Source organism: Lacerta agilis, chromosome 4 (assembly GCF_009819535.1).
Source record: "Lacerta agilis isolate rLacAgi1 chromosome 4, rLacAgi1.pri, whole genome shotgun sequence".
In the NCBI taxonomy this organism is placed as follows: domain Eukaryota; kingdom Metazoa; phylum Chordata; class Lepidosauria; order Squamata; family Lacertidae; genus Lacerta; species Lacerta agilis.
In genome coordinates, this window is record NC_046315.1 from 36897831 (window position 1) to 36922747 (window position 24917).

Genomic DNA, 24917 nt, shown 5'->3' on the forward strand with positions numbered 1-24917 from the left:
AAAAAAAACAGTACAGTGGTACCTCGGTTTATGAACTTAATCCGTTCTGGAAGTCCGTTCTTAAACTGAAACCGCTCTTAAACTGAGACGCGCTTTCCCTAATGAGGCCTCTCACTGCCAGTGCCCTTCGACCATTCGGCTTCCGTTCTTAGACCGAGGTAAAGTTCAGAAACCGGGACACTACTTCCGGTTTTGCGGAGTTCGTAAACCAAATAGTTCATAAACAGGGCTGTTCTTAAACCGAGGTACCACTGTATAGCATCTTCAATAGTGTGGACAAGAGGGCAATAAGAAAGAAAGAGAATAAGAAAGTTCTAACAAGGGTGTAAGCAGGGATGGGAAACTTGAGCCCTCCAGATGTTGCTGAACTACAACTCCCATCATTCTTGACCTGTTACTATGCTGGTTGGGGCTGGTGCAAGTTGAAGTCCAGTCCTGGTTCAAAGCAAAGCACATTGGATGCTTGCTGGGTAGCAAAAAAAAAAAAAAAAAAAAGGAATTCCACTAAATTAGGATTTCAATGGCAGAAATTCAGAGGGAATTTCCGAAATGCTAAAATACCTTGTTCCTGGTGGTTATGGAATGAATGTCAGAGTGGTTATGGAGTGGAACAGTTAAAAGTGCCTCACTTGAAAACTGCAATACCTGGCACACAACAAATAAGGGAGTCCCTCAAATATGCTGGTCCCAAATTGTGTACAACTTCAGTATCAGCAAGACCTCAACCTGGCCTAGTAGCACAGTGGCAGCCAGTGCAGTCATTTCAGCAACATTATATGCTGATGACAGGCTGTTCTAGTCAGGAGTCTTGACTGTCGCACTCTGCACTAGCTGGAGAGACCAGACCAGAGCAACCAGTAATCCATCTCTGATGTCACCAATGTGGGGTGTGAAACACAGAGCAGTCAAATACAACATTCCTAGAGTGGACATAAAAGGGGGGTGTCTGGACCAGCCAGTTGGAACTTCCAGTTTCCTCCTGGGCTGGGACAAACTTCCTCTACATGTGACCAGAGGTGGGCGTGACCTCACCTATGCAGGTAACAAAATAGCACAGGAGAGGCAGCCATCTCTCTCTCTGACTCCATTCCTCAAAGAAGCAACATCTCCTTAGCCTGAGATGCTCTCTTGGCTGGAAGCCAAGAAAGCATCTCAGGCTAAGGAGATGTTGCTTCCAGTCAAGAGAGGACAAAGGAACTATCTCCTTGTGGGATAGATTCCAGGTGTATATGTTTTGTAACTTAAGTCTGCCTTCTGGGATCCATCTGTGAACAGAATGTGAGTAAACTCTTTTATACAAGACTGTGTCGTGTCTTTTCTTTTTAAGAGGGAATAAACGGGAATTACCAGGAAACTTATACAAGCCTGGCAAACCTATCCGCTGTGAAAAGTTTAAAAGGGGAATGTTACTCTGCTATATTGTAGAACTTGTTAGCACAAGTTGGGAAGGATATAATTAAACAATATATCCTCTCCTGCCTCCCTGAACATTCCCACAATCAATGCCTGAACTGCTGTGGATAAAAGTTATCCCTGTCCAGGAACAGCTGAAGTTGATCAGAGGTACTCCTAGCCACCTGTTTGACCTAGCCATCTTTCTCAAGTCAACAGGGCACTTGCTATTGGCTTCCAACGGATATGGACTTCATAGTTCAATAAAACAAAAGTGAAAGTGAAACATTTTATTAGCCCCATGTTCAAATCATTGAATGCTTTGAGTTACAAATACCTTTCCTTCCAGTGCAGATCTTTTGAGGCAAAAGCATTTTTACAGCAGCATGGCATACATTGTACTTTCAAGATATATCTCAGTTCTACTAATACAATTGTAAGTTTTGCACAAGTTGCTTTCTACTTTATAAAAGTCAGTTGGCATTTGCTTGTTGGATCCTTGTCTTTAATTTGTTGAAAATCTGTTTCTGTATTCTGCCAGAAGTAATATCTCCAGGAAAGCAAGTTTGTGATCTATTAAGATTTATAACTTTGAAAAAACCTTTCTGTGTACAGCATATCATTTCTGAATGAAAGCAATTCCAATCAAAATGTCCATCAAATACTGTGAAAGTGTTTCCCCATAGATGGCTGTGAGATGCAGCAGATCTAATAAAACTTGTCAGACTTCTACAATAAAAATAATAAAACTTTTTCTGCTATCTTAACCCCCCCCAGCTTTCCTAGCTATGTAACATCATTCTTTTAATTTAATTTTAAATCTTAGTTTTGGATACCAGAGTTGAAAGCAGAGGTAAGTTCTGTGTTACTTGAAAGCTAATGTTTCTGACATTTTGAACAAGCAATCCTAAACATATTTACCATGGGTAACATATCTCTCCTCATCCTCCTACATTAGGCTAGTGGGCATTGTGGTCATAGGCTATGAAAATGTCTTTTCCTTTTGCCCTCTATTGTAAAAGCTCAACAACTTTTTGCACCCCCACCATCCTGGTTATGCCCATGTTTAGGCCCGGTTTGCAAGTCACATTGTGCCATAGTTTAAAACAAACTATGGTTTATTGTGAATGAGCAGTGTGCTGCTGTGGTGCTCCTCCTCTGCTTTTGTTGCTGCTACACCAAGAAAAAAACACACCTTACAAATCCATCATGGTTTGCTTAGAAACAACCCATAAACTGAGTCCACAGTGTGGTGTGTGTGCATGTGTTAGGAGCATCATGGGAACTTTTGAGCAGCATGCAACAACATGCTGCTTGTTCACATTAAACCATAATTTGTTTTAATTTAAGCTATGGTTTAAGGTGACAGGCTACTATAGCATACCTCTTTGTGATAGAAAAAGCACAGTACTTCAAAGAAAGAAAGAAAGAAAACCAAGAATGTAATGGTGAAAAAATACTGCCAAAAACTCGGACAAAAAGAGAACTGACTCTTGATCAGAAAAAGAAACATTATTATTTTTTGTTATTATCCTGTGTCAGATATTGCATAAACATTCTGCAGCACAGCATTGTTTTTTTTAAGTGACCTCATTATTTTGCAGTAGTGGAAAACATGTTTATTTGTCAGTGTTACTAATTACTTCTTCTGCACATTGATTGCTTCCTAGTCCTTAGCTCTGCTTTGCACAAAAACTGATTGCTTCAGGATGGGGGATGGGGATTTGCTTGAGCAGCACAGGGTCACTTTCCCAACAAGAGCAGCTCTTTACAATCAAAATCAGCATCTCTCAGCCATACCTGATACAAATGAGCCAAATCAAGTTTACAGTTGTCCTCCGCACACATTCTGGAGAGCAAATTTCCTTGAACTCAATGGGATTTACTCCTGAGTAAACACACAAAGAAAATGTGCTGCATCTCTACTATTTTAGAAATTTGTTGATGCAAAGATACATTCTTTGCACTCTTTTTGTTTTTAAAACGGTTTTGCAATTGTCATTACACACTACAAGCACCCAGCTGGAGCAAGAGGGCACCGGGACACAATTCTGAGTTTCACTGGAAAAGCAAACAAAAACGGACTTTTAACTAAAGTTGGGAATCCAACTGATTTTACTTACATGTCCTAGCTTCAGAGAGAGCGATCGCTGAAATATACAGGCAAGAAATAAACAAGCAAGCCACGCAGTGAAGCCTCATCCTTTGGGGGAGTAGCTGCAGTGGGTTATGTAGGGCGTGTGTATCTGTTGGGGGTTAGGAAGGGGAGGGGGCTATTTGCATTTGCTGACAGGTCGCCTTCTTGCTGCTGCTTCCTCTGTTGACACCGTGCCTGGAATCAGGGAGGCAGCAGCAGGGGAAATGTTCCGACCTCCCCCTGCTGAGGGAGGGGAGGGAGAGGAGACTGGCTGGGGGCTGGAATCTGGTTGCATACAGAGGCAGGACATTTCCAGGAAACATTCCTGCTGCAATTCACATGGTGGGTAAACAGGAAGCACGGGAGGGAACCTCGAGTCCATATCCCAGAGGCTGTTGAACCTCCCTGGTGCTGGTTTCAAGCAGCTGACTGGAAAAGATAGGGGGGGGGAGAGGGAGAGAGGGAGGGAGGAGGGATACAGTATTAGAGACAAAGCTGCCTTTCCATCATATGTTTCCCCACTGGTTTCTTTAGCATTGAACTGCATCCGGCCTAATCGCTTTCTAAATCTGGCCCGCAGACGGTCCGTGAATCAGCGTGTTTTTACATGAGTAGAATGTGTCCTTTTATTTAAAATGCATCTCTGGGTTATTTGAGTGGGGCATAGGAATCCCCCCCCCAAATATATATATAGTCGGGCCCTCCCATAAGGTTTGGACCCGCCCGCCCCCCTGCTGAAAAGGTTTTCCGACCCCTGGCCTAGCCACTGCGACTAGCAGTCATTGAGAGCCTCATCATCCTTGTATCTGTCTAATCCTCTTTTAAAGCCATCCGAGATGACCATCACCACTTCCCATGGAAGTGTGTTTCATTGTTAAAACTGCTCTGTCTGTGCGACATATATTTCTGTCTTGCTTTTCTACCCACGAGTTCAAGGTTGTGTGCGCTTTGCTCCCCTTCCCCTTGTGTATTCACAACAGCCCTGTAAGGTAGGCTACTACGTTTTAAGTTATTGTATGTAACGGTATATAAACTGTCGTTCTTGTCAGTCGATTTGAGATGGGAATCCACGGAGGGACCCAATCTACATATAGCGTACTAGCCCAGGGACTCCTGCTGGCAGGCCGCCCATTCCACATGATGTAGGCATTGGACTTTTAGGGACGAATTACTATTTATTGAGCCACTCCCTGCCTCTCCGTCTAACCTACCTACCTCGCAGGGTTGTTGTGGGAATTAAATGTGAACTATGCGTGCCACCTTGAGTTCCTAGGGCAAAAACATGGGATATAAATGCAATTATTATTTTTTTAAAAAGTGTCGACTGGTGGTAACACAGGATTTACGTGGGTAGAGAGAACGGTCTTACACGACGAGAAAAACGCCTCTCAAAAGGCAGCCTTTGCTGCTGCACATCCGCGTCGCGCGCGAGCTCTGATCACCCTGGAAACCCTTCCCGCCTCCTTCGCAACTAATGGTCGGCGGGCAGCCGCCAATCCAGCCACCGCCCGCTCTCCATTGGCTCCTTTCCTTTCCTTCCCGCCGCCCCCGTTTCCTTCGCTCCGCTCTCCTGGTAACCATTGGAAACCGGCTTGGTTACGCGTCCCTTGCGCGCCCCGCGTCTTTATCGGCCTGCCTCGGGGACCCGAACCAATAAGCGATCTCCCGAGGCGTCACGTGAAAGAGGGGAAGGCGGGACGAAAGCAGCGGGGGTCACGTGGCTCCGTTGGAAGGGCTGCTCTTGAGAACCGGCGGCCGCTTTGGGGGCTCCCAGAGTGACGGGTGAGGCGGAGAAAGGGCGGTTAGCGGGGAGATGGGGGGGGGGCGGGCGGCGAGTCCCGCGCGGCGCCTTCGAAGAGGAGCCACCCCCATCCGCGAGGGTCTGGCTGTGATGGGGAAGCCGGGGGTGGCGGATCTGGCTCGTTGTGTTGACGTGCTTCTACCCTGAGGCGCTGGTAAGAGGGGCTCGTAAGGCTCGGGCCCATTTGCCTTCTGGGCTCCTGTTTAGGGAAACGAGGCTAAATCCAGTGTGGGGTGCCGGCTAAATATTCCCAAAGGTTAAAATCCAGCCTCTGGGAATGTTTTGTATCCATTTACTGTACATTATCTTGGAAAATTTGGGATCCAGCTTGTTCCTCTTCACTGCCCTACAAAATTGTGTATCTGGTGCAAAGAGATTATGCTCCACTACATGGAAAAAAAACAAAAACTTCTTTTTAAAACTGCAACTTTTTCAATGGGGTAGCCACTTGGGCAACACTTGAAAGCCAGCCTTATAAAAGCTGTTGATTTCTTTTCTTTTTCCCCCCCAGGAATGGCTTCTTTGGCCAACATTTTTATTGATGCAACAAGAGTATTTACGCTCCATACATCCACTAGATCTACACTCGGAAATTTATCAGTTTTGAAATAATTATTCTGATAGGTGGAATAACGAAAAAACAATTTCCCATCAAATTCCCACGACACAATCAGGCTGTGATCGGTGGAATAGGACACCTGAGGCGCGAGAACTCGGCACGGTATTATAATTGCAGACACCAAAGGAAACTCTCTCAATCTCCTCAAAATACAACCAAGAACCTGCAAGAAGGAAAACAATTGTTACTTATTTGAACAAAAAGAATTAAGCCCATGCTAGTGTCGATAACTTTTGGAAGGCACATTCTGCTGAGGACTACCCCCGTACAAACTCATAGAATGAGGGCCATTTAAGAACAGTTCTGGGTGTACTGTGCCACTATTAGCCAAAATTGTGGAAACTTTTGTTAATTACTCCAACACTAACACTGCCTCAGAAGAACATCAGGTGACAGCAGCACAGAAAGGGAAACAAGCCAGCTATCAGTTTTTCCTCTGCATTATTTGAGATTCCAATGTTTGGGATAATTTCCCTCCCCCCCCCACTCCCAATTATTTGTTGTGATTGCTTTGTGCCAGTGCTGTTGTTAATCAGCAATATCAAAAGCAACACGATGACCACAAACAAACATATGAAAAACTTTAAGGAATGATTCAAAACATCAAAACCAACACACTGAAGTCTCTGAAAGTCCTTAAATGAATCACAATACTGCTGTTAAGCCATCTTAATCATATCAGTGAGAAGGTGGGGCCTAAACAGACAAATTTCTAAAATATTCTAAAATATTTAAATAATTCTAATTCCCCAGAAGAGAGTTGTTTTGAAAGTAAGTCTGCAGTCCTAACCCCATTTACCCCAGGAGTAAAGCTAATCAAACTCAAGTGGATTTACTTCTGAGTAGACATGGTTAGGACTGCAGCCTAACCAACCCCTTCTCTCCTCCACAGATAGTAAGAATCTTGGACCAGATTAAAAGCATATTATTTTGAGATTTCCCCTCAACTGCCAGCATTTGAAAACTCTGAAAGCACCACCATTCCTTGGTCACTGAAGAAGGACATTGGGAAGGTGGGGTGCACTTCTAATCATTCTTCCTGAGCAAGGTTGGGTTGTGGAATATCTCCCACTCCTGGCTGAGCTGACCTTAAAGCAGCATTTATGATTTATCCAAACATAACTATTAACACTGGCTAAGGGCAAGCCATGCTGGAAGTTGTTGCTGGTGGAAAGGGCAAAGAAGGGGTATGTCCAATGTATGCAATGAGCATGCCAGGGCCAAGAAATGAATTAGCAAAGTTACTCTGCATCCAAATTCCAACTTCTTCTGTGCAGATATGCCAAGAGACCCTTACACTGATGTATTTCCTGCATGAATTGAACTGGGGGCAGCCCTTTCATTGACTCATAGGGGTGAATTTTAGTTGCACTAGAAGGTTTGGTGGTGTAAAAAGCTGTTGATTTCTGAGATGGTTTTGAAATAATAAAGTTTGGTGATTCATTATTCATTGTATTCCCTCCTCCCATTTTTCATTTCAGGTGTAAGAAGAGCATCCGAGTTGCTCATGTCTTGGAACTCCAGGATCCGTCTACATGCTGCGTCCTTAATTTATTTGGTCTGCTGAATGGCTGTTAGATAGGGATGTATAGTCTGATGGCCAATTGTTGCAACTGGCTAAAGCGGTGGCGAGAACCTGTCAGGTAAATTACTAGACATTAGAACCATCTTCTTTTCAATACCTTGAAGTAGTCTGAAGATTGTACTCTGGCAAGTGTCACAAAGATGATGAGTTATGTCCAGTGCTGCTGTTCTACTTGTGCAGCTGACTTCTGCTTGTGCAAAGGAGCTCTGATTTCCCTACAGGCCACTGCACAACCTCAAAATTTGTTCCTGGGATCTCCCAGGGCAGATTTTAGGGTGAATGAGAACACAAAGGGTCATTGTGCAGGTGGAGTGCCACTCATGCAGCATTGGATACAACCAAAAGACTTTAAAAACAACAATAGCACAACCATTTTGAAATGGCATTAAAAAAACCCTGTAAACTGAAAAGAGTAAAAGAAATTGGTAACTTTAAAAATACAGTAGACCTTTATTAGTGACATTCATTTGCCTGTTCTTAAGTCTTATTTAAAAACTTATTGGAACTGTTTGCAGGTAAAGATCCCCATGTCTCCATTTTCACTAACCCAGGGCTTTATTTGAACCAGTATTCAGACTCTGTACCACTTTCTGCTAGAGATTAGTTCAAGGACAAAAGACTTTAAATGTGCACTTTGAAAGGGCATGTGGATGCAAAAATACATATGAGCATGATGTCTTTCTTAACTGGGGGAACATAATCTATGTGAAAACAAAATCGAAAATTCTTTCCAGTAGCACCTTAGAGACCAACTGAGTTTGTTCCTGGTATGAGCTTTCGTATGTGAGAAAATAATCTATGTGAGAAAATGAGATGGTTAAAGGTATGGCAACATGGCACAAGGAAAACGGCGACAACATTTCTGTTCAGTGCTACAATTGACATCATCTATCCACATTCATCAAGAGGCAAAAACAGAATCCCACCCTTTTTTTTCTGAGAAGCACGGATGTACTTTTTTTTTTTTAAAAGCAGAAAATTGATTTCTTCTATCCAACTCAATATCCAGAGCTTGCTAGTTCTCTCTTGGTACTTGCTTCCAGTGCCACAGTATGGCCCAACAACAGCAGAGGTATCTGAACATAGCACAAGAGGAAAGCAACACAATGCTCAGAGAAATTTCAGAGTTTGTACAAATGTGGGGGGAAACCTGACAAAAAACATTTAAATACACAGGGAGACCTCTGCTTCTTCATATTCATGTAACTTCATCTCAGGATCCCTCTGTGCTCCAAGTTCCTTCTCAAAACTTGCATTTTCCAGGAAGCCTTTGGAGTATCTCCCCTAGTCATACTACACTATGGTAATATGGTATGAGTAATTGAAAAAAAATTGCATATTCTTCCCCTGTTTTCCCAATGCCTCCATTCCCAACTCTCCATTGCTTCCATGTAAGATTATGAATGGTGCTGCATATAAAAAATAGGTACTTGGTGGTGTTGATGATTCTCAAAGATACATTCAACCCCCCCCACCACCCAAAAAAATTCTGTATGGCATTCAGTCAGGACAAAGTCTGAAAATATTTTTTCTTTGTATATAATTCAAAGGAGTGTGACATTAATCATGGTGGGTCTTGATAATGCTGGAAAAACAGCAACAGTGAAAGGAATCCAAGGAGGTAAGTAATATCTAAACTATTATTGTATTTGTAAAAGTATTAAAATGAGCTTTTAAAAATAATGTTTGCACAGGAGGAATTTTTTTATTTATTGCCCTTGGCTAAAACAAAGCCAAGGCTGCAGTCCTAACCTCCGTTATCTGGGAGTAAACCCTATTGAATTCAGTAGATTTACTTCTGTGTAGACATGGTTAGGATTGTGCTGCAAGATGCCATATAATGCTAATAAATACAAAACCCCAACTGAATAAAAAAAGAATTTGTGTTAATGACTATACTGTTGAATTACGCTCAGGATATTTAACACTTTCAGGCATATGTCACAGATACAGTACTGCACTTCGTTACTTCATTAAGGAGGGACCAAATACAAATGAGTGACCAAAACCACAGATACAGTGGTAACTCTAGTTGTGAATACCTCTGGATATGTATCCTTCGGGTTACGCACGCGGCAAACCTGGAAGTAACGGAAAGGTTTCCGCTGTGGGCGCATGCGCAGAAGCAGGCTACTGCCGTGTGCACATGCAGAGAAGCAGCACCTCTGGATGTGAATGTTTTGGGGTGCACACGGACCCCTGGAACAAATTAAATTCATATACAGAGGTACCACTGTAGGTCTAGGAAAAGCTATGTACCGGTAATATAGCAGGATAATTGCTTTCTGTTTGATGCAACAAGTTGCACTTTTAAAGCTGAATGTGGATTCTTTTCTGGTTGAAAGCAAAACTTCTGTTGTATGTGTGTAGGTCTTTGGATTCTGCTTGGGCTTATATTTGGAGATGCCATAGGCACTTGGGCTGCAACCTCATGCACTTACCAAGGAACAAGCCCCATTGAAAACAGTTGTGCTTGCTTCTGAGTATGCCTGCATAGATGGTACAGTGAATCACTGTCAGAACATCTCACTTTTTTGTGAGCATTGCTCTCATTTATTTTGTACATCGTTAGCCACATGCACATTGTTAGTGTGGCGATCACACAGGGTCCCCAGTCGTTTGACGGACTATTGATCCCTGTGCCACCACGCGCTTCGCTGCCACCAACCAGGATCCCCTCCCTGGTAATAACTTTCACAGTCAGGGTGCAATTTTAAACAAAATAATAAGTGTTTATTTAAAAACTTCAACAACTTAAGAAATTGGTTACAACCCTGCCTACGCTCACCACTAGACCTCACCACCAACCCTCTCAATCAACAACCACCCACCAACCAACTCCCTCGATCAACTGCTCTTCATCAACAACTCCCAACTCCCCGCTCTCTCTCTAACTGACTCTCTTCAGCTGCCCCTAGCTCCTCCCCCCTCTGTTTATTGGACAGCCTAGGGCCAGCCACTTAACCCCTTACTCACTCCCGCTCTTATATGTATTCCCTAGAAAGGCAAACGCCACATACCTCCCCCCTTAAATAAGTTTGATTCAGGAGGGATAACTGTACAGAGTTATACTCCTGATCAAACTGCGTGACACCTTAATTCAAACAAACATTTCCTATGTTTACTAACCTTAACTCCTCATCTTATACTGGCTTAATAATTGTTTTTTTCCCCACATTATATACAATAGATCATGCAATATTAAACCTTTAGTTAACTGCAAGAAAATTTGTAACTGTCCATTTTAATCTTTGCCTTCGGGTCTTCGTGATAAGGCATCTGCAACGATGTCCAGGATCCTTTCACGCTCCTTATTGTCCTTAACCGCCACAAGAAGTGTCTTTCCCTGGGCACCAGTCTTTTCTCTGCCACACGTGATGGGATGCAAGTTGTCTTCCCCCGCCATTTGACACAGTCCCACTCCGATCCCTGCAGTCGATGCGTCTGTAACGATTGTGGATTCCAATCTGTGTAGAGTCTTTGTTTCTCAGGGTCAAAAGCTCTCTTGGATCACCCTCTCTCTCCTTCAGGATCTCTGTTAAGTGTTGAAGCTCGATGCCTTGTGCAAACGTCTCCAAGTCATCAAAAGCTGCATAAGAACTGGTTGTCTGGCTTTTGAATTCATTGGGAACTGCTTTCAGCAGTTTGTGGAAAGCTGCTTTTTTAGTCAGCTTGCTGAAGCTTTTTGGACACACGGGTTTACTTAATGAAAGTAGATTAAAAAGCTCTGATTGCCTATGGCTGTTAGCAATCTCCCTTGCTGTCAGTCCATCTTTGATCTGTATTGAATTATCAGTTCCCACTTCAAACAATTTGAAGACGACTTTTTTATGTCTTTGACGTGGTGGCCACGTTAATGCTGTGTAACCACGTTCATCTTGGGCATTTATTTGTATTGCATGAGCAGCAGGGTACCCAACTTCCCACCACACAATCTCTAGTGTAGGAAACACTTTCACTTTCATAGAAAGTTGATGGGACACCCTGGCAACTATAACTTTCAGTATGTTTTCCTTTCTATATTTCCAACTGATGAATGTCTTATCATAACTTTGAATAGTTGTTCTAACTGATCTCACAGATAGGTCTCCTTTTAAAACAACTCTGACTCCTCTTGAATGGGCGTAACCCATAAGCTCAGGGTCATATTTTTCACAAATCGCCACTGTGGTAATATGTGACCAGTCATAAACTTTCCAGACCTGCCCCCCAATGTCAAATATAAAGACCTTGCATTCTAAATATGGGGCTTCCTGTTCCTCATCCCACAGGATCCCGGAAATAAAACTGTTTACTAGATCAATGTTTACTTTATATGGGTGCTGACGTCCTGCCACGTCACTGCATGGAGCCCCTCGGAAAGGAACGTTTGCAATTGAACAAATACGGGCCTTAATTGAACCTAGACAGGTATAATCATAGCCATACCATGGAACACTCATCACAATCTTCTTTGGATTAATGCCCATGTGAATGTATTTTTCATATTCCATTATGATGTGGTTATATGGAGCATTGGCTCGGGCTTTGCATTGCGACCACACATGACTCTGTTCATCGTACGTCATAACAAATATGAAATCACAAGACTCTGCAATCCCGGTGTCAATGTGTTGGACTACCCCTTTTGCTAGTCTTGGAGTATTACTGAAAATCGTTTTAAATTTTTGTAGGATGTTTCTTATTTCTTCCTGCTGTGAATGGGTTAAGGTAGGGGCTAGCTTAACTTCTTGTATATTACATTCTTGCTCCCCTCTCCCTTCCCAGCATGGTATTTCTGCTTCTTCTGGGTCCTCTCGGATAGCACAGGGAGCCCAGCTTTCAGTTTTCTGGTAAGGCTTAATCATGTTTACGTGAACTACCTTGCACCCCTCATCCCCCTGCTGGATAAGGTAGTTTGCATTATTTATTTTGGACACGATTTGGGATGGTTCCTCCCAGGCTAGTTGCATTTCATTCCCCTTTTTGGTTGCTCTAGGCTCGGGTTGTGCCACGTCGTGTCCTAAACTCTGGGCTGGTGTGGAGATTACAGGTAAAGGACACAGTTTTGCCTTGGTTTTGTCCTGACCTGATCCCTGCCTTTGGCAAATGTCACAGGCTTGGCAATACATTCTAATTTGCTTCCCCATTCCTGGCCAATAGAAATTTTGTGCCACTCTTCGTTTGGTCCGAGTTATCCCCATATGTGCCCCAAAAATACTATTATGGGCTTGCTTTATGATTTTTTCTCTATACATGTGAGGAACCACTAGTTGTCTGCGGTTTCCTCCTCCCCCTTTAATAGGTGTGCTAAGGGCTTCACGATATAACAGCCCCTCCTCTAGGCAGAACCTCTCTGGGCAATCAGGGGTTAATGGAACAGTAGATTTTGCTGCCTCAAAACAGCTGTTTAGTCCTATGTCATTCTTTTGTTCCTGAGAGAAATTAGTCTTTTGAGTAGTTTTAAAAGGTATTAGGAAGCCTGGCTCACTCAAAGTTTCAACTTGAGGACTCTGAGTCCTGCCCTCATTGGCAACTGTTTCGCTTCCCTCAGTATCAGTTGACAGTTGGCCCCCCTTGGTGCGGGTAATAACAAACGCACTCTGCACATGCTCCAGGAGATACCAACCGATAAGCACCGCAGTGGGGATTTCCTCTGAAATGGCCACTTGCCACTTTCCACTCCAGTCATGTAACTTAATGTTTACCTCAGCCATTTGGAGTCTAACTGGCTCTTTGGCGATTCCTTTTATTTCTATAGTTTTTCCTGGAATTACTTTATCGGGACTGATTACCTCAGGATGAACAATTGTGATTTGGGATCCGGTATCTTTTAACCCTAGATATTTTTTGTTTTCAATCCAAATATTTTCTCCTGACTTTCTCAAGAGCACATCATTCTGTTTAATCAAGTAACAGTGTATTACTGAGGCCTCAGGAATCTCCTCTGCCTCAGGCCTAGCTAGAGCTTCGGTTTCCGTGGCAACCTGCTTAGCCTCACCCTGCCCTACTGAGTGGATACAATAAGAGTGTTTTTGAGTGTTTGTGCTCCCAGATTTAACTTGTTCACCAGTCTTACATTCAAAGCTTCTGTGGCCCAGTTTATTGCACGACCAGCACCTCATATCTCTTCCCCCAATATAATTAGATTTATTTTCTTTTACCTCAGAGGTATGGGTGTTAGTTTGACCCACGTCACTTGGGCTTTTTGGCTGTGGTATGTTTCCCTTTTTTATTGCTGGAGAAGAGCTTCCTTTAACATATTGAAATTGGTTTCTGGGGTTCCCCCACAATTTCCCGCCAAATTTTGGACTATCAAATCCATGGTCCCTAATTTCATTAATTTGGTCAGCTATGGCTGCTGCCTCCTGGATGGTTTTAGGACTTCTTTCCTTTACAAGATATTTCAGCTCCCCAGTTATGGTGGCATAAAATTGCTCCAACGCAATAACCTCTCTGATTTTTTGAATTGAATCCGCACCCTCCTGCTCTAACCATTTTTTGAGGTAATTCGTAATTTTTGCCCCCAACTGAGCATACGTTTCTTCCCTCAACTTTGTCACACTCCTGAATTTTTTCCTTAGTTGTTCTGAGGTAATTCCAAACCTCGTATAAATTAATTGTTTAAACATCTCAAAGTCTGTTGACTGTTCTTCTGTCATTTGGGCGTATATTTCTGCCAATACCCCACTAATTCTAGCCCTTAAGATCACCATTTTCTCCTCATCCTTCACTTGGAAATCTTTACAGGCTCTCTCAAATGATATCAGAAAAGCCTCTGGGCTATCTTTCTCCTTGAACTCAGGGAATCGCTTTAAATCTATCTTCCCTGTTGTTTGACTACTGGCGTTATTACTATTGTTTTGATTCTCCATTGCTGCTAATTCTAGTTTCTTCATTTCCAACTGAAATTGCATTCTTTCGCTCTCTTGCCCAGCTCTAATTCTTTCGCTCTCACTTTCCCTCTCAGCTCGAATTCTTTCTTTTTCTAATTCTAATTTATATTGTTGTTCTAGTTTCCACTTTTCTAATTCTATAGAAACTTGTGGCTCTCTCGCCTCAGGTACAATATTAGTTTCATCTTCTAAGCTCTGCTCTTCCCTCAGAGGATTCCCATTTTCCTCCCCCTCAGAGCTATCTTGAACTGGTTCCCTCACAGGGTTCTTTGTCTTTTTAGGTGGCATATTGTGTGATTGAGGATTGACAGTTAAATTAACAAAATAAGAGAAATCTCCTCTCAGCACTGTTCCCCCTGGCTAGGTTTCTCCAGACTCGGGTCTCAAAGTTCTGCTATGGGTCTTCTCTCTACCCGTTAAGCTTACTTCCTCCGACCCCAAGTCAAAACTCTCTGCCAGAACAGATTTGTGAGCTCTCTTTTCTCCTTTTGTTATCTTAGCCTTGCAGCATCCTTGGGTAACCACAACTACACCCCGGGCTAGGTTATCACTTCACAGATTTACCCTTCCCCTTCCAGGTGTATTGTTTAACCCCAGCTGCTTTTGCCAATTTTGTGGTGAACAGGCACAACGATTTCAATATCCCTCCACGGGCTTATTGATGTCTCCTGCCAGCGTATTGATCTTATCCCGTCGCTGCCGCCAGTTTTGTGGCGATCACACAGGGTCCCCAGTCGTTTGACGGACTATTGATCCCTGTGCCACCACGCGCTTCGCTGCCACCAACCAGGATCCCCTCCCTGGTAATAACTTTCACAGTCAGGGTGCAATTTTAAACAAAATAATAAGTGTTTATTTAAAAACTTCAACAACTTAAGAAATTGGTTACAACCCTGCCTACGCTCACCACTAGACCTCACCACCAACCCTCTCAATCAACAACCACCCACCAACCAACTCCCTCGATCAACTGCTCTTCATCAACAACTCCCAACTCCCCGCTCTCTCTCTAACTGACTCTCTTCAGCTGCCCCTAGCTCCTCCCCCCTCTGTTTATTGGACAGCCTAGGGCCAGCCACTTAACCCCTTACTCACTCCCGCTCTTATATGTATTCCCTAGAAAGGCAAACGCCACAGTTAGTGCTTCCAGAGCCTCTGGATGTCAGTAAAACTTTGGGAGCAATGTAGATGCAAAATGAGACTGTTAAGCTTAGATATATGCACTTCAATATATATATATATTACTCTTGCATGTTTCCAAAGTAGAGGGTTTACAGGCAGTTGGAGAAGACTGGTGCTCCTATTATTGTAGAGAAAAATAATATTTGTTAGGAGTCACCTTGTGTCATAAAATGGAAGGGAAATATCTTTGGTAAGCATTTGAGGAACTGCTGACATAAATTATTTTTAATTATCGCACATATATAAAATATCCACATTAATGAGGCATTTCACATTTTAGTTTAGGATAGAAAATCAATAGTTCCCTTTTGCCTCCCCCCCTTTTGTATGTGCAGTAACTCTTTATTTGCTGAAATGCACAGTAATGAGCAGACATCAGTAAATTTTACCTAAAAATCAATGTTGTTGGTATTACCTTTTTATGATATTGACTTGTGATATAATTTGGAAAGAAGGAAATTGTATGTGCATAACAAAGTGTTATTCTAATGATATTTTTATATCCCTATTTATAATTGGGAAGGTACCAACAATTTGCCAGATCACCTTTATCCCTTCAACCATAAAAATCTCTCTTAGCATCACTTTCTCTCCTCTGCCAGCTCCAATAAAACAGCATGCAAGCTTAGCATCAAATAAAATTTCTGTTTCAGCTGAGGAGAAGTTTCAGAAGTGTCTGTTCTAAGTGCTTGAAAGTTTACTGACATACATGAACACATTGTTTTGGATGTATCCAGTCCAGAATAACAGTGGATTTTTCATATGTGAAATAGTGAGTATCTTTTCTAGGTGAAAAGATCATATGACTTCAGTATGACCCAGATCCAAAGGGCCCATGGGCAAGGGCTTTTCATTTTCACCATCTCAGTGGAAGCTCTTGATCCCTGAAAAGTCGCTGTGAACACGGGGGTATTTTCTGTGTTATGGTTCTCAACTGCAACTGGTGAAAAAACAAAGTCACTTCACTTCTCCCCTGCCCTGAAAGCTCTTGGCATGTGCATGGGCATCTTTGGGCACTGTGATGCCTGTGGCTCCAAACAAATTCTCATTCTAGCTTTTCTTGGGTTATGAAGTCCTGGCAGAAAGCATGCCAGCAACAAATTATCTTCATTAAAAACAAATCTGCATTGAAATGTGGGAATGTGAAATCAAGTGAAACAAGATCATTTTAATATGATGAGTTTGTCACCTCCCCCTGTCCTTATTGGGTTGATTCTTCAAGGGTTCTACTCAGGGTTTGTTGCCTAGCTCTCTCAGTTCTTCATAAACTGACATTGTTTTGCATATGAAGTACACATTAACATGAATTTCTAATCCCACAGTAAAATATTGCCTTAAACATGTCCAGGATTTGTATAGTTCTGTTCTACAGGCTCAAATTGGTAGCCTACCATCAGTTAGGGTGTAATTCGCAGCAAGCCAGGTGATAAGAAATTTAATTTGCATTCATTGTGATCATAGCAGCTTATGCATTAATGTCTGTCCACATGACATCTTGTGATCCATGTTTGTAATATTTGTAGCCATTATATACATAGAAAAACTACAAATGGGTCTGTAAAATTCATGTTATTCTGATCTTGAAAGTACATCAATCTCTCCTACCAGATTGATGCATTGCCCCCCACCCCCACCCCTTAACTCCTCAAAAGTAGGCTGGGGAGTAATAACATGTTGGAAATAGGTTTCCCTTTCTCCAAACTTGATCTTGAGTTGGAAAACATTATCCTCTTCTTACCTTTCCTTTATTTGATACTTTGAGGATTTTGGTTCCTGATATTCATTTTAAGTGCCTCTCTGTATGTGCTCACACATGCTTGTGTGTCTGTTAATGTAAAAATAAAACAAAAACAAAAATACTTTACAATTTGAAAAATCAGTATTCTGTCTTAAAGTGCCCACAGTCCCCCCCCCCCAAAAAAGATAATTCAAACTGTATCACAAGTGTCTCATAACTTGTCCTTTAATTTCATCAGAGTCCCCAGAGGATGTGGCCCCAACTGTTGGCTTTTCTAAAATTGATCTTAAGCAAGGCCGGTTTGAAGTCACAATCTTTGACTTGGGAGGTGGCAAGAGAATCCGGGCTATCTGGAAGAATTACTATGCTGAATCATATGGGGTAATATTTGTTGTGGATTCCAGTGATGTTGAGAGAATGGAAGAGACAAAAGAAACTATGTCGGAAGTTCTAAAGCATCCCAAGATAGCAGGGAAACCCGTATTGGTGTAAGTAACAAAAATCAATAATTATTTTAAGTACTGATCTATAACTTAAATATATTCCCCAAAACATTGAGTTTGTGATACTACTTTTTCCTTAAGCTGCCTTTAAAGCAGAATATTTTATTTCCAACCAAACAAGCAGAGAAATTAAATTGTATTGTGCTGCTGCTGCTGTCATTAGAAATGATGGCTTCAGTGTGGCAGAACTATTGTCTGTGCACACACTCTTGAAATGAGTTATATAATTTCTGCAAACATTCCATTATTTCCTGTAGTGATAACTCTATAATTGTTTTGACGAATAACGATTTCAACACAAGTAATATGACCCTTGTGTTGTCTAACATAAGCATGTTATTAGCAAACTGTTGATATTAATGAGGTCTCCGTGTTTAACACCAGGGGGTGCAAGTGATGCATTATCAGAAGAACCTGGTAGCTAGAAACTGTAGTTGTCTCATGCATAACTGTGTGCAGCTCTTACTCCAACATGTTCAGTGTAACGATGTAGCAGAAAGTGGATGCACTGCAAGTTAGACACCTGCAGAGTAAAATACCCTTCTGCCTTTCTGAACAATATGGTCATGATCCAGCCACAGTGAAGCAGGTTTAAGTCCATTTTAATGTAATGCTAACTTACATGTTCTTAATTCTTCTGTTGAAAGCAGTGGGGCTTTAAATTAGAACTATGAATTTAGAATTAGAATGAAATGAGAAAAGTGACACTCAATAGCAGCTGGTAACATTTTGACCTGATAGGGCTGCAATTTTTAATATATTGTGTTTTCAGCACAACATTACTTAATACAGCACTTACTAAACGGTTTATTAATTGACAGTAAAGTTGTGCTTAAAATTAATTGAACAAATGCCAGGCATTTAGAGATGAATTTCATATTGTTTAATTATGAAAAAATCAATGTTTAATGTAATTACTAAAACCGTTAACTTTTTATTTTTTGTATTAATTAACCATGGGTAGTATTAATTTTTTGGTAACAAAATAAATATGAAAATTGTATTTGTGTGAAATTTGTGCTATTACAATGACTTTCTGTACTGCATCACCTGTGACCAATCTCACACCCTCCTTCATTTTGCACCTGTTGTTTGGACACCAGTTGCACCACCCTAGTTACTCTTCCGGTGGCAACTTAATTCTGATGACTGTACAAAATATCTGGCAGAGGAAACTGAGCAAACCATCCTGCCAATTGCAGAGAACACTCTGAATAATCTTTTATCCCTGATGTTGGGTTTTTGCAACTCAAATGTGATTCAACTGACAAGGATTTCAGGAAATCCAGTTGGGAAAATTTTTGGTTGAAATATCTCCCTGTATATCCCAAAACAAGAGAAAGGCTCTCCACATCATTATACAATTTATGCCGTAGTGAATCTGATTTTGCTGTGCAACAGACTGGATATTTAAAGTGTTCTAAGATCTGACTATTTGAAATTTGAAATTTCGTGTGCATTTTTGAATTTTTTGGGGGGAATATATATATATATATATATATATATATATATATATATATATAAATATAAATATTCTTGATTTGTTTTTTAAATTAAGTCCCAAAATACTGTTTATGAATAAAAGTCAACAGTGTTTCAATACTTTCTAAAAATAAAAATAAAATAGGGGCACCAGATGTGGATGGGGCATAACATTTTTATATAATCTGAGAGGGGGCATAGGTTAAAGGTTGAGAAATGCTGCTTTAGAACTCTTTCCACATTTCTGTCTAGCAGCTTCTTTTTTATAGATAAATCCCTACAGGTGAGGATCTTGTCATCAGTTACTTCAATCGTTTTATAATAAAAATTGTTCAGAGTTTTGTTTTGGAATGTGTTAGCTATAGCTGCCAGCTGCTATTTTTATTTCTTAACTTAATTATTGAGCTACATATTTGGGGGAGTGAATTGATCGTACTCCTAGTCCTACCATCTTCACTTTAGACAACTGTAATACTGACAACAGTTTGCTCTAAAACAATTAGGGTGAAATGAATGAAGTTATGCTTCTAGGCAATTTCTTGTTATGATCCCTTTAAGCTAGTATAAGGTTGTAACTTTAGGAGGGATGGTTTTGCAGAAGAATATCTAACCTATTTTTTTATTTATTTCTGGGCCACTATCTAGAATTAGATTTGTTTGTCTCCGTTGAAGTTTCAGTCAATACTTGCTGAAAGTCCATCTGTCTTCACTGGGCACAAAGGAAGAGTGTGTGTGTGTGTGTGTGTGTGTGTGTGTGTGTGTATGTGTGTGTGAGAGAGAGAGAGAGAGAGAGAGATGTATTCCTATGTACTTGTATTTCCCTATGACACATAATAATATATTTACCATTATCTCAAAAAGCTTTCTGCACCTATTTGGTATAAAGGATTTGGTGGTGATGTGATCTGTCTTACTAATGACCTGAGTTAAATTGTAGAAACTGAGAACTAGATTGGCTCACCCACTATAATCTAAAAACACTGAAATGGTTGTGAGGTATCAGGCCCATGGATGCCCTCTTTCATACCTGGGGCAAAAGCACGAGTAGTTATGTACAAAAGTACATCTTAGTTGTCCATAATATTTTCACTCGAAGTCTTGATAGATGAATAAGTTCAGCATGTTGATAGTTTTCTTCAATATAAACACGCTGTAAATTTCCAAGTTTGTACAAATACTGTATTTTTTCCAGCTTACCTAGTGCAGCCATCTTGAACATTTTCATACCAAAAGCTCCCTCCTTTAAACCAATAGATGCAAATTGGCATCCAGTTTTAATTATTATATGTGCACACGTCTGCCCATCTCCCTCCCTCCCACCACCTCTCTCACCAAAGGAATTCTGGCAGATACTTAATGGGCTGAATTTTTCTCTTTCACACCCAAGCTCTACCCTCCTTCGCATCTGGTGTCCTCTGTTAGGCTCTGCTTTCATGTAATCTAATGGCAGATTACTATACCCCAATATTAGGTAAAAATCAGTGCTATTTTTCACTTTTCTATGCCCCTTATTTATCTGATAAGAAAAACAAATGTTAAAGAAGCCCTGAAAGTGGTTTTACTATATTAGTGCATCTCATATGAAGTCAGAAAGAGACTGTTTGTGGGTCATGATTTAACTAGTTGGACCAATTATTCTAGTGTATGTGTTTGTGCCTTTTAATATATTTTGAACAGATATGCAGCATTACCTTGCATGTTGTTTAGTGACACCTAATTGTAAGCTGCTGTTGGTTGGAAAGGCATGCTATACATGCCTCCTATTGATAGCATAACAGATACCCCTTAACTGCACCTCCGGCTGGGCTGGGGGAATTAGGATTGTGTTGTTGCACTAAAGCATGCACATGAATGGACCTGCTGCCTATATGAATCAAATACATTCTCAGAGACTAAGTACTCTTCAGCCAAAAGCCCCCTTTTAGAGTGATCAATATTTGTGAGCACAATCCTAGTAAAACAAGAAAAATACCATTCTGGTATAGAACACAGGAATTTAATTTCGAAGGCTTAGTTACAAATACCTATCTGGCTATAAAGCTCTATAGATTACCTCTGGCATTTATATATCAGCCTAAAACTATTTCAGAAGGATGTGAGGATTTCAGTGCTGAAAGTTGTAGATAAAAGTGAATACATTCTGAATGTGTGTTCTTGTACTGAATCAGTCAGATATGTTTAGAGTCTCAATACCTTTTAAAGGGGATTAGAAGACTTTTTAAAATGTTTGGTTGGAATCCTATACACAGAAATAAAGAGTACCGGTAAGTCCCATTGAATTCAGTGGGGCTTGCTTCTGAGTAGATTTCTCCAAGACTGTACAGTACTAGGAATTCTCTTCTAAACCATATGGAGCTTTCCATCAGCCAGACTACTTTGGAGTCAGCGTTCAAAATTAGTTGAGCGCCAGTCACATTTTTTGACTAGCAACTGGCCTTTTGTGACTGGATGGGTGCCACCCTTGACAACTAGCATCTCCACCTGCCTGGCTGCAGTCGGCTGGTCTGCAGGCACAGCAGCAGCAAAAAAGTGCATTTGCAGGTGAATTAGCTTCTCCAGGGACGGAGTTCCAGAGTCTGGGAGCAGCCACCAAGAAGGCCCTTTCCCCCGTTCAGGCATGTCTGTGAAGGTTGTAGGACAGAGAGAAGGGCTTCATTGAAAATCTCAAAATGCAGTCTTTCAGATAGGGATTTATAGGTCATAACCAGCACTTCTGGTAAGCTAGGGCCAGTGACACAGAAGCAGGCAGGAGATTTGATGTACTATTCTGAGATGTAAGACTCTTTATAAATACATTTTGTGGCCTGCTAAAAAATCCAGTTTACTTCTAGATAGAAACATTTTTGTCCCTCTTGTCCATAAAAATAAACTTAGCTCAATGCTTTTCCATAATCATAAACGATGTTTTCCTTCAAACAATGTTTGAAGCTTTGTTTTAGATGGCATCCTTGTCACAGTCAGGAAGAGATAAGTGAGCAACACATCCTTTCAGAAGGGAACTTGTTTACCATATCACGCAAAAGAATTATTCTGATGGGATGTGTGTGGTGCTGTAACATAGCTCTTATTCGTAAAATTATTTAATTACTCCTGAGTCTGAGGTTTCAAGTGTCTTTTTGTAGCAATTATGACTAATAATAAAAGCAGAGATTTTTAGGAAGTAAATTCAGCAGTACATCCTGTACTTTTTAAGGAAATGTTCTGAATTGCAGCAACATACAACTTGCAATATTGTAATATGCCAAGGCAAAAATCATTGTCTGTTCTTTCTGAAAATGTTTAATTGTATCCCTAGTTTGATGTATGTTCAGCTGCAGGGGAGGGGAGGGGAGGGGAAGGTATTGCTAAAGCCATGTACTTCATGTACAGGGCTGGTCAAACAGAATTTTGCCACATAGATTAGGAGATTAGGAGCAGTGGTGAAGTAATAATTAAGCATGGTTTCTGTGCCACTTACGTAGTGGTTATTTAAATACTACTGAACCTTCCAAAAAGAGGCTCCCATATTGTTGCTGTAATCTATTTCAGGCACTTTTTCTTAAACTCTTTATGCCAGTGAGTGTAAATATCAGTTGCAGTCAGTTATAGTGGATCAAGAATGGTCTCTTACTTGTCTTTGCTTTTGTATATGCCTGTTCCTACAACGTTGTGGACTATTCCATGCCATTACTATTTTATTTGTCTCCAGTGTAAGTAGGAGGCAGATCAAAGAGAAGGAGTATGACTAGGAAAGAATGACTGTCAATAATGTAACACATGTGTTTTCTGATATCTTTTTGCTTCAGTTCATGTTGGATTATCTTGGTGGCCTATAAGCATGTTTAGCTGATAACCATTCCTAGGAACCTCATGGCTTTCCATGAATGGGGAAGTGTGCTGATGCACCAGGAGGAAACAGTGGCTGCTTCTTTCCTCTCCCATGGTTTCACTCACTGTTGTGTCCAGATTTGAGCTTGTGGTTTGCCTGACTCCAAATGATCCATTAGCAGTAACTTAGATTTATTATTGGCTTACTGCTCACAGTGTGTTTGGGAGAGCCCAGGATCCTAAGTTTACGCAGAACACTAAACCAAGCCATGGCTTAGCTCTCAGTTATGTAGAGGAGTTTGGGAGGAACTTAAGTCAGTGGTTGCAGTTTCATCACTGTGCACCAGCACACTTGCTCATTCACAGTAAGCCACAGTTTGGCTTAATGTTATATGTGAATGAGACCAGTGTAGGAAGAAAATATAGCCATTACACTAAGGAGCTATAATGGCTGGTTGGTTGAGAGGGTGGAGAAACCAGGTGTTGTAAAAATAATTGAGGGAAACTCTGTCCTAGAGTCTTATAAGGATAATCAGTTCATCCCATAAATCATGCTTTATCATTTTTTTGACCACAGTACAGTAAACTGAAAAGCCTTTGCTTTTAAGCACAAAATTCTGTAAATGGCAAATCCATGGTGTTGTATTGCTACATTTTTGCCACAGCTATTCCTTCAGGTTACTTTAAATTACAAGGTTGCATGAATGTAAATACACAGCTGTTGGAAGAAAATGCTATACAGGTATGAGATTTTAACTGGACATGCTTGGTCTGAAAAACCTGACTAGCTTGGTAGTGACTAGTGTGCATTTTAAAAAAAAATGCTGCCAGGGTGAGGGAGAATTTTAAGTGTCAGGGTTGAACAACAGCATCAGCTGTTCATGCTTTCCTTTATGAACTGATACAAGAGTCCTAAATTTTACATGTCTGGTTCAAATTATTGCAGACACTTTTAAAAAAATTGATCTATCATTTAAACACCAGGTTTGCATGATTGTTCCTGACTTCATAAAACATCATTTAGGAACAGGCGTTGAGGAAGAGTGTTCCTTGCTCACCCATCCACTCACATGTTGGCATTTGAGGCTCAATTCCCATTTTGTTCTCTCCAAAATGGGGAACAGTGGCATAATCTCTGTTAACAGACCAGGGTATTAAGATGGATCTGATCTTACCTTACTGTTCTGGCTTGTTAACAGGTGAGTAAGTCAGCCATGGAAATAAGCCAACAAAACGAAGGTGCTAGCCTGCTACAAGTTTAGCACTCTGCATTTCCATGTTGTCCATAGAAGAAAAATCCCATACTTGGCAGTTCACATGGGAACTTAGACTTCTAACCTCTTGGTAGACTTGTTTTTTGTTTTGTTTTTTAAAATCCTTCTAATAAGCAGACTAGATTCCACTAGCCTATTGAATTTTCATACCAGTCACAAAGGGTATATTCTTCTTTTTCTGATAGCACAGAGTTCCCTGGTTGGGACATAAGAAAGAACTCTGGGCTTTTCCATGCACAAAGTGATTTAATATAATGCTACCCTCTAGTTTTGTACCAGCAGAATGGAAGAGGGAGCGTTCTTTGCTTAGTCCTGACACTTCTTCCCAGATTCCTAAGCCTTGAAAGGTTGTTGGAACCTGGTCTGCAGGTGGGGCCAGATCTCATTTGCGCCTTCCATGTTAATTGTGGAAGATACCTAGCTAGCACATTTTGTACTAGAATTCAAAATGTAATGCTTGAATCTGCTCTGAATGTAGTCTGTATTCTTAAGTACTTGTTTTTTAAAGCTTCATTTTAATAT

The 24917-nt window shown here is 41.0% G+C and overlaps 2 protein-coding genes across 5 annotated transcripts in view; one reads left to right on the forward strand and one right to left on the reverse strand.

Moving 5' to 3' along the window:
* The window catches only part of PROS1 (protein S), a 34772-nt gene extending 31024 nt beyond the window's left edge, over window positions 1-3748 (reverse strand). The window contains exon 1 of the mRNA XM_033146738.1: window positions 3516-3748. Within this exon, the coding sequence (XP_033002629.1) occupies window positions 3516-3594 (79 nt within the window). The 5' untranslated portion in view covers window positions 3595-3748. The remainder of the gene's footprint in view (window positions 1-3515) is intronic.
* A 1429-nt stretch (window positions 3749-5177) lies between these two features.
* The window catches only part of ARL13B (ADP ribosylation factor like GTPase 13B), a 42917-nt gene continuing 23177 nt past the window's right edge, over window positions 5178-24917 (forward strand). Inside the window, exons 1-4 of one of the 4 annotated variants that reach the window (XM_033146741.1) lie at window positions 5178-5311; window positions 7431-7592; window positions 9085-9155; window positions 17568-17817. In XM_033146741.1, coding sequence (XP_033002632.1) covers window positions 7534-7592; window positions 9085-9155; window positions 17568-17817 — 380 coding nt within the window. In that variant the 5' untranslated portion in view covers window positions 5178-5311; window positions 7431-7533. Of the gene's footprint in view, window positions 5312-5465; window positions 5485-7430; window positions 7593-9084; window positions 9156-16017; window positions 16364-17567; window positions 17818-24917 lie in introns of those variants that run through there. The other 3 variants (XM_033146739.1, XM_033146740.1, XM_033146742.1) reach the window with 3 other exon arrangements.